Consider the following 10,738-nt stretch of genomic DNA (forward strand, 5'->3'; position numbering starts at 1 on the left):
TACGTACCGCCTATCTAAACATCGTTGCAGACCAGGTACACCCCTTCATTGCAATGGTTTTCCCTGATGGCATTCAGTGGCCTCTTTCAGCAGGATAACGCGCCCTGCTACACTGCAAAAATTGTTCGGGAATGGTTTGAGGAACATGACAAAGAGTTCAAGGTGTTGCCTTGGTCTCAAAATTCCCCAGATCTCAATCCGATCGAGCATCTGTGGGATGAGCTGGAAAAACAAATCCAATCCATGGAGGCCCCACTTCATATTTATAGGATTTCAAGGATCTGCTGCTAACGTCTTGGTGCCAGATACCAGAGGAAACCCTCAGGGGTCTTGTGGAGTCCATGCCTCGACCAGTCAGAGCTGTTTTGACGACACGAGGGGGACTTACACAATATTAGGCAGATGGTTTTAATGTTTTGGCTGATCGGTGTATCTAGGGAGGCTGACAATCTGGCCCCCAGTTGGAGCAGGTGGGAGGTGGAGTCAAATGGGAGAGTGGGGGGGTCACTTTAGCGGGGAGGGCACTCAGGTTGCCATGGCAACTGTAATCTAACGTAACAGCCGTTCATTTAAAGAGCCCTACTAAACGTTTAGCCGTCGTCCCACCGGGGAAACCGACTTTTAAATTAAACAAGTCAAATGGAAAGAAATTCGTCTGTCTGTAGCCGAAACGAGGAGCCGGGGGCCCGCTGGTTAGACGTCAGCCGGAGGACGGAGGACTCGTTCGGAACGGAGTTCGACAAAATGAGCCAGTCGACCCGGACGCCGAGCCGACACGAGAAAAGTTTGGGTCGCCTCACCATCAAGTTTGTCAGTCTCCTCAAAGAGGCGAAGGACGGCGTCCTCGATCTGAAAGTGGTCAGTGATTCAGCCGGCTATGTCAGTGGCGTTTTTCTGCGTTAAATCGCCCGGCCAGCAAAGTGGCGTTAACAATGGGGCCCGAGAAATCGCGCCACCTGTCACTCACAAACCGACACAGTCAGGTACACCGACCCCACCCGCCGCCCCGCTAGCTGTTGCTGCCGGGCCTAGCTCCTCTCGAGCGCTGCCGTTCACATCTTCTCAGAAGTCACGCTCGCGCTTGCAGCCAGGACTGTCTGTCACCAGTGCCTACTGACGATTTTGAAGTTCTGGGTGGGATACCCAGCTAGATATAGCGCCACGGCTGCCTTACACTCTGCTTCCATTTCCCCTGATGTCAGTGGGCCATAATGTGCACAGACAGGTTCCTCGTCATCTCAAGTATTGTTATTTAGGGCCTCGCTTTGATTTCTTTGTGTTACTGCACAGGCAAATGCTTTTGCAGATGAATATTTGAGTAAAATGGGTTTTTTTTTTTTTGAAATTCACAAAAGCTGGTGTCAGTAGGACATCACTTACTTGCTCAGGTACCTTATCCCCTGTCATCTTCTCAAGTATACTCTTGTGTCAGTGGTTGCTAAGTGGTTTTTGGTAATGCGTGTAAAAGGACATTTTCAACCCACAAAAGCTTCGAAGGTTTGCCACTTGTGAACAGCTAGCTATCGCCAGTGCCTCAACAACCTTTGGTCTTTGTTGGAGCCAGGAGTGGTACTCTTTTCAGCTCTATCCTTTTATATATATACATTTCAATGATGATGAGGATTTTTCCCCTCCCTACTTGCGCGCCAAAGCTGGGTAATGTTTACATGGCAGGCAGACTCCTCAGTCCAAATCCCTCCTCCCTTTCCCCTACTTATTGTATGGCTCTCTTTGTGTACCAAGCAGTTTGATTTGGTTGTTTGTGCAGCTTAATTTGCTAGACCCTTACTGCTATTCAGTGGGTTTGCCTCAAGTCTTTCTACCCCCATGTGTTTGTTTCTCACAGGAATTTCGGGTCTGTTAATGCCTGCTAAGTATCATCTGGGATGTACTTTGTCATGTAAGCTGTCCCTCAGTAACACCTTTTAAATGAAATGTCTTTTGCCTGACTTGGCAGGCTGCAGATTGCTTGGCAGTGAGACAGAAGAGGAGGATATACGACATCACTAATGTACTGGAAGGTGTGGGGTTGATTGAGAAGAAAAACAAGAATATAATACAATGGAGGTGGGCTAAAGCAAGCTCTCACGGTCTCTACTCAGAATTGGTGAAGTTACTCTTCATTTCACATTTGTCTCATAATCTTCAGCATATCTATGAATTTAGCTGCTGATATAAATAATTACACCGTACTTTCATGTTGTCACTAGTGCACAAAATTATATTTTTCATCTGCTGGTGGTAGTAATGAATTTCAAAATTGGCCTCCATTTTGATTCATTATCAGTGAAATGTAGCAAGTTATTTATATATCTCACTATCTATCTGCATATAACTATGTGTATCTATCTAGCCAACTTATTAACTAACTAACTAACTAACTAACTAACTAACTAACCAAGGGAAAAGTACTACATAACAGCTGAAAAGCACCTAGCTGATCGAGGTGAAGAGAAAAATATATCGGTTTCATCTGAAATTGGCTGGACTAATTTTTCACCCCAGCTATGTAATTACCAAATCTCTTTCTCTTGTATCCCTCCTTTCTTCTCCTCCTCCTTCTTCCATATCCAGGGGGGAGAATATGAGCAACGAGAGCCAAGTGGTGCTGAAACAGGTTGAGATACTGAAGGCCCAGATCTCTGAGCTGGAGGCTAAAGAGAAGGAGCTGGATAACCAGAAGGTCTTGCTGGAGCAGAGCATCAGACATCTTAACCACTACCCCATCACCAGCACATATCCTTTTTGTCTCACCCTTATTCATGTCAGTCCATCTTGCTCTCTTGCATTTCCATCTTACCTATTGTCATTTAGTTACAACTATCGATTTTTTAGCCATTTATACATTTTTTAATTCATTTGTTTCTATTGGTTACCTTGTTATTGGTTGTTTTTGTTGTTCTTCTTTGCTTCTTTTGAAGCAAAATAATTTCTGTTAGCCCTGTGTATTCTTGTTTAAATTTCTCTTGCAGAATCAGGATTTTAGCTCTTTTTATTACTTTGGTTGTAATTAAATGAGCTAAAATTAATTAAACCAATGTCCATATGTACTCATCTACCCAGGCCTATGCCTTAGGCCTTATAAAAGGCTACCTAAATGTCATTTCCCTGTGGAAGTCTGTGGGTAAAGGTTTATTGTCATGCCATCTTTGTAAAACACAAAATAATGGATTTTGCATTCTTGAGCCAAATTATCCCCTCTTCTCTACAGTTGGTTAATCCTGTCCTCTTGGGTTCTCCAGCCTATTCTTCTGAAGGAGAAATTGCCTATTTGATCCTTTTTTCTTTTTTTTTACATTGTTTGCTCACTGAATGGAGCAAATTCTATAGAGCGCAGAGATTATAAATATAATTACCATGTTAGCTCTGCGTGAAATCGTGTTTGCTATACTTCAGAGTTTCACAGTTCCCATCTTGGTTTTTCCAATTATATTGTCTCCCTTCTCCACTCAGTAATCCTGTTTTTCCACTGTTTTCTTAACACCCCTACACTTATAAGTTTGTGACCTATGAGGACATCTGCAACGCCTTCAGCGGTGAAACTTTGCTGGCTGTGGTGGCTCCCCCAGGGACACAATTGGAGGTGCCACTACCTGACATGGTTGGTGACTGCTCAGCAGCTTTTTGTTTTAGTAAAACTTTGATCTGCACTATTATAATAACTGAAAATAATGAAGTTTTACAAGAACTTGTTTTTCATATTGCCTTGCTTTGTATCACCATTCAGAGGCTGCTTTCTGTGAAAGCATGGTGTGTAAAATTTTAATTTCCTTTTTTTTTTGGTTTGGACATACTAACTTTGTGCTAAACTGCGTTAATGCTTACATGTTTTAAAAATGGACTAGGATTAGCTTTCTTAACCTTCCTCCATTCTAACCTAGACTTTCCTTTTCATGAAAACTCCATTGCAGAGAGTAAAGTTCAGAGGTGAAAATTAGAAACTGGCCTACAAATGAGGAGAAAGGTCCTTGACACCATATAAATTATTATATATTATTGGCTGTACAGTTGAGAGACTGTCAGTGATAGTCTGTCAGTGAAACTCTGTCACAACAGTGTCCAGATAGACCACTTTCCAGGGGAAGGCCCGGGTCACTCTCTGTGAGAGCACACACACGATGCTGCAGTCACATGGAATCCGGTTAACGGCAGATGGTAAACCCGAAGTCATTATTGTAGATGAGAGCAGGGCGGTAAAATCAGATGACAACGGCAAATCATGCCGACAACGGCAACCGCAGAGGGCACTGCCATCCAAAGTTAAAATATGTTAACTTTTTGCCATCCTCCATGACTTAATTTACAACTGGATGTTACATAGCACATCACAAAACAGAAAAAATGGTGGATTAATTTTATAGGTATATAAATTGACAGAATTACTGTATATAATTAAGTCAAGTCAATTCTATTTGTATAGCCCAGTATCACAAATTACAAATTTGCCTCAAGGGGCTTTACAGCAACACAACATCCTGTCCTTAGAGTCTCGCATCAGATAAGGAACAACTCCCTAAAAACTCCTTTAAAACAGGGCGAAAAAATAGGAAGAAACCTCAGGGAGAGCAACAGAGGAGGGATCTCTCTCCCAAGATGGACGGCGTACAATGGATGTTGTGTTTACACCATTTACAGTATACAACTCTGAAAGAGGATAACAGAATTATAATGGAATTATAAAATATATGAAGAATATGATGAGGAGGATGCCAGGCAGTGTCCAGATGCCACCGGAACAGCCCAGGACCCGAGCTATGCAACCAGCATCACCATGTAATTTTTTTTTAAAAAAATCAGTCACACATCTTAGTGAGAGAGGGATATAACAGGATAACAAACTATATGGATTTATAAGCTATATATAAAGAAAATGTGATGGGGGGGGTGCCAAGCAGTGTTCAGGTGGTGACCACCATCACCATGGAGAGCTGGGAGGAGGACAGCCTGCACGTACACACAAGGGAGACTCACATCACACTAGTCATACACAGAAAAAGAGAAAGAAGACATCATTCAGAGAGAGAGAGAGAGAAAAGACATGTGAGGGAAGACAACAGTTTGCAATAGTCAATAATCTATAATCTCGTCAGCAGAACAGTGCTTGGTAAATTCACTGAGACAGAAACCGAGTCGCCATGGGGACAAATAATTAAACAAAATAACACAAAACACATTGGTACAATTTAATTAATTTTTTTGTCTGCAAACAATACAACATCACCATGACGACCCATGTAGTTTTTTATTTTGACCGTCCTGCCATTCCGTTACGCAGTTTGTGGTTTTTCCCGTTCCGATTTGCCAGCTGCCATTTACAGTCTCCCAGATTCCGTGTGAATGAAGCATTAACAACAAATTAAAGGGGAAAAAAACGAGGTGAAAGTAATGTAATCCATGATGATCCAACATGGATGCTGTTGAAGCCTGTAAACTTATTTCTAGGTTGTTGTCTCTCCCCAGAGCCCAAATGTTTCAAAGAAATGCCAGCTGAACCTTCGCAGCGGCTCGGCTCCCATCCAAGTCATGCTCATTGACAGGGGGTCGGCCTCCTCCAAGCCCGTGGTCTTCTCGATTCCCCCTGCCAACATCTCTGCAATGCCGACACCACCCAGCACCCCTGCTGGCGCACAGAGGTTTCCTCTGTCAGCCTCCTCCTACTCCACTGCCAGCACCTCTTCAGCCTCCTGCAGTCAGGACTCCCTCTGCTCAGACCACCAGATGGCACTACCAGAGCATGATGACGCGCTGACACCTTCGTCCAGCTCTCCAGATGTCAAACACAGTGGTAAGGGAGGAGAATTGATAGGTTAGAGGCCTGGAGTAGATGGGTGAAGGGATGACTGTACAAATAAAATGTTGGAACCTATGTTGCCCCTGAATAAATTTACTGAATGTAAAGAGGATAAGAATCAGGAAACATAGGGATATAATAACTTAGGGATAATTCCCGCATGCACACCAAAGATGGAAAGACATACGTGTGAAATGTCAAAATTCCACCTTCCTTTAAGATGATTTATTATGGAAATACTGAGCGTCTTTTTCTCCCCATGACTGGGAATTGGAGGGGCAACTGTTGGATATGACACCACTAAATGTTGATGAAAACTAGGGGTAATGATCACAGAAAGGCAAATCAGTTCATCTGGACACAAAAGTTTAGTGGGAAAAACGTTTCATCATTCATCCAAGTGACTTCGTCAGTCTCATCTGACTGCAGGTATCCTCCAACCTTATAAACAGCACAGCTGCATAACAACCCAAACCAACGATTTGTTTCATATGCAAATGGGAGTGAACATTAACTAGAGTTTCAACCGCCATGTGTACTATTCGCAGAGGATTGGGGAATAGTTGCAATCACAGCATTGTAAAACGGCGACCATCCCCCGTACAGGGATGGTCGTTCCCTCTTAGATGGTCCCTTTGACTGTAGATGGCCTCTTTGACTCCCCGTTCAAACCATCGTTCTTCGCTATCAAAGATTTGCACATCCTCATCCTTGAAAGAGTGGCCACTGGCCTGTAGATGGGTGTAGACTGTGGAGTCCTGGTCTGACATGTTAGCTCCCATGTGTTGTGTTGTGTTGTGTTGTGCTGTGCTGTGTTGTGTTGTGTAGGGAGAATGATGTATCCCGAAACTGTCAAAATCTAAAGAATATCAGTGCCCAGCAAGGCACTTGCTGCAAAAGATCTAAAACATTAAACAAGCAAAACTCTCCCCATTGCAGCTCACGTCTTAGAAATTTAGCGCACACATGTGGCTTTGCCTCTTGGAATATTAAGCCCCACCCATTTATATTTTTTGTTAATTTCATGTTTTGGGCACATTCCACTGCATTAGGGTCCTCCCATTTATATTTTCTGCTAATTTATGTAATGCAAACGTTTCTAAATTATGGTCCAACTATTACAGGGGGGACCCTTTCAGTGTAATCCATCCATCCATCCATGGCGTGCCGGCCTGTCCTGGGTGTCTCCCCCGCCTGCAGCCCAATGACTGCTGGGATAGGCTCCAGCATCCCTGCAACCCTCAGAGCAGGATCCCCTTTCCCTGTATACAACAATAAACAACCATAGCAGTTAATCGTATTGCTTCCCACAGTCACCAAAGTGAAACGTCACCTGATCCCTCAAATTTGAACAAAAACAACTTCACCTCCCTTGAACTTATTCTCACACCAAGACTCAAGAAATATGATCTCTGTATGCATCTCTACAAACTGAACATTTTTCTCCCTTGGTCAGGTTGACAACATGGGGGAATCATGTGTTTTGCCTTGGGGAAAAAAACTTTTGGAAAGAGGGGCAGGTTATAAGTCTTGTTTAATTGTCATGAATAAAGTCAGGGAGTCCCTGCATCATTTGCGTCATATATGTACTAGTTATTTTGAATAGGCAACCACATACCCCTCTTTCCCTCTGAAATCCAGTAACCAACCCAACAGTAGTGCAGTAGGCTGACAAGACAAAACATCTTTAAATTTGTGACCAAAAAAAATGAAGATGGCTCTTTTATGTATTAAGCACAGGTTTGAACTCATTGAGTGAGACCAGCTTTTTCTTTTTTCTTTTTTTTTGGGGAGGGGGTTCTTATCCGATTCGAGGATCTAAGACCAGGACGTTGTATTGCTGTAAAGCCTACTGAGGCAAATTTGTCATTTGTGACAGTCTGGCAGCCTGCCCAGGGCGTCTCCCCGCCTGCCGTCCAGTGACTGCTGGGATAGGCTCCAGCATCCCCGCAACCCTGAAAGCAGGGTAAGCGGTTTGGATAATGGATGGATGGATGGATGGATGGATGGATGGATGGATGGATGGATGGATGGATGGATGGATGGATGGATGGATATTGGACTATACAAATAAAATTGACTTGACTTTTTACTATTTAGTCATTTCTGGGGGAAGGTCTGTGCAGATGGCATAGATTACATTCTATTGTTTTTACCTTATTCACTTTTGATGTCAGAGACTGGTAATAGAACAAACAAAACCCCTTTTGAATGTGACTCATTAGACTTTCATGCTTTAATCCCGTCTTCCTGGCAACATACCACTTCCATCCAGAGCCAGTGTTGATGCAGCAGGTGGTGGTCGACCAGCAACAGGCGGGCCTGGCTGACAAGGAGCTCCAGTCAGCATTGGATGTGGACAGCCTGCTGAAGTTCAACATGGCTGGAGGCCACATGAAGGAGAGGGAAGGTAAGGGAGAAGTAAACAGGGCTATGCGAGTCTGTTTAGACAGTTGTGTAGCTGTTAGACTGTTGTGTAGCTGTGTATCTTGTCTGTGTGCTGTGCAAAGTGCTTGGGGGAAGATTTACTTTTGTACTTTTTTCTCTCTCCGCTGCATCCGTCTTCTTTTTTAGTGTTTCCGGGAAATGTTTTAGTGATGTGGGGATTATCCCCAGCAATGGGTTAAATAGTGCCAGGGCCTAGTGGATACCTCGGGAGAGGAATACGCTACAGGAGTAAACCCCTACAGAAAGTCAACGTCTACAGTGCTGCTGTTTTTTGTTTCTCTTGCCCTTTTGTATCTGTTTAAGTGGGAGAGTACTGCTGGCATCATGTGTGGCTGTCGCTTCTCCCTCTCGTGACCCCCCTTCCCATCCACCCCTGTATGTCTGTTATGTTTATCTGTTGTCTTGTTTCGCTGCCGTTTATTGTAAAGCAACTTTGAGTGTTAGAAAAGCGCTATATAAATTTGATTTATTATTATTATTATTATTATTATTAGTGGAGTGAATTTTGCCTCTGTTCATTCTGTGGCCTATTCCAGGATCCACTCCTATTCATACTCTATGTACTGTAAAACTAAAACCTCTACTTGGATATATCATCCATCCATCCATCCATTATCTTAACCGCTTATCCTGCTCTCAGGGTTGTGGGGATGCTGGAGCCTATTCCAGCAGTCAATGGGTGCCAGGCAGGGAGACACCCTGGACAGGCCGCCAGGCCATCACAGGGCCGACACACACACACACACACACACACACACACACACACACACACACACACACACACACACACACACACACCCATTCATTACCAGGGACAATTTAATACGGCCAATTCATCTGACTTACATGTCTTTGGACTGTGGGAGGAAACCAGAGCCCCCAGAGGAAACCCACGCAGACACGGGAAGAACATGCAAACTCTATACAGAGGATGACCCACCAAGGTTGGACTACCTCGGGGCTCGAACCCAGGACCTTCTTGCTGTGAGGCGACCACGCTAACCACTGCACCACCGTGCCGCCCACTTGGATATACAAATAACGATATTTGGACAGCTGTGTTGTAATATTTATTTTGGGGGTTGGGCAGAGCAATAAGACCAGATGACACATTTTCCTTTATTTGTTTTTCATTTTTATTTCCTTTTAATACTTACACTAGTATACCAAAATGGCAGCTATATTTGTATTACGAAACAGTTTCTGGAAAATGAGCTTATATTTGAAATACATTTCTTGGTATTTCACAGGAAAAATGGACCACAGGTATCTCTAGCAATGGTGGTAATTGCTTAGCTGTTGTGGCATACCACTACTGACTGACTAGAGAAAAAGTGGAGATCATTTAGCCTAGTCTAGCATAGCTAATGCACACCATTTAATTGTGGATTTTTTTCTGCCGTGTACACTTACATTTTATTGTTTTATAGGAGTTGCTGACCTACTTGAGGAACTGATGTCTACTGATGGTAAGTGTCACAGGAACAGATTTGAAGATATCAACGTGATCCCACATTGTGTTTTCACATAAAGATGAATTCTAACCTTCTTGAGTGGGTTGTACATTTGGCTGTTTTTTTATGCACTTTCGTTTTGCGGTATTCCCATTGGGGCACTTCTCTCCAAATGCAGGAATGGACTACAACTTCAACCTGGACGACAATGAGGGAGTGTGTGACCTGTTCGATGTGCAGATACTCAACTACTGACCGCCAACAATGCTGCCACCGTTTTTTTGTTGTTGTGCTATCTCCAGGAGCTGTTGTTTATCTTCAACGGTAAATTTGTTGCCTTTTTCTGCCATCGTTGCACCGCCTATCTTCAAACAAACTGTTGCCATCCCTTAAAGCCTTTTCCATACATGGGACTTTACCTTTGTCTCCAAAGAATACCTATTCCCTATCATCATCTCTTGCCTTTTACCAACAGTTTATCTGTCTGAGATCCAGAGAAAATGACAGACCCGTGTGTGAATGCTCCATAGATAGGTTACTCATTGGTGTAATTCAAGAGTAACGATATATCCAACGGCTTAGTTAGTAACGGTTTCTAAATGGAAAACGTAGAATATTCCATGGAAACGTTGTACCTTAGTGGGAGTAATTCAGGCCATATCCTTATGTCCCTTAGCTGAGTGCACTTTAGCATGCATCTTTGCATTCTTCCATAACCTTGATTCAAGTAGAAGGAATGAGACTTGAAGTAAACTGAAATACTTACAAACATCAACTTTTGGGCCCACTTCAGTGTTGCTGTTCCAGATACTTTACAGATGTGACATGAAACAAACTGTTAACATTACTATTCAGTATTGAAAGGAATGCTATTTATTTTACATCGCATATGATACAGGGTCATCGTGTGTGTGTATATATATATATATATATGTATATGTATATATATCACATGTTACATTAGCTCATAGGTGATAAGATTCTTTGTATTGGACGTGTATTGTGTTAAACTCAGCGGAACCCGAACCCCACCAGCACCACCCAC

At 43.1% G+C, this 10,738-nt stretch overlaps 1 protein-coding gene across 1 annotated transcript; it reads left to right on the forward strand.

Moving 5' to 3' along the window:
- The first annotated feature begins 744 nt into the window (after nt 1–744).
- Nucleotides 745–10,132, forward strand: e2f5 (E2F transcription factor 5). The gene is made up of 8 exons (XM_056293793.1): nt 745–858; nt 1,958–2,067; nt 2,575–2,736; nt 3,493–3,601; nt 5,461–5,785; nt 8,067–8,201; nt 9,670–9,708; nt 9,872–10,132. Exons 1-8 carry the CDS (start codon nt 745–747, stop codon nt 9,946–9,948), a joined length of 1,071 nt encoding a protein of 356 aa, XP_056149768.1. The 3' UTR covers nt 9,949–10,132.
- The last annotated feature ends 606 nt before the right edge of the window (nt 10,133–10,738 follow it).

The sequence above is a fragment of the Lampris incognitus genome, chromosome 14 (assembly GCF_029633865.1).
Source record: "Lampris incognitus isolate fLamInc1 chromosome 14, fLamInc1.hap2, whole genome shotgun sequence".
Classification (NCBI taxonomy): Eukaryota; Metazoa; Chordata; class Actinopteri; order Lampriformes; family Lampridae; genus Lampris; species Lampris incognitus.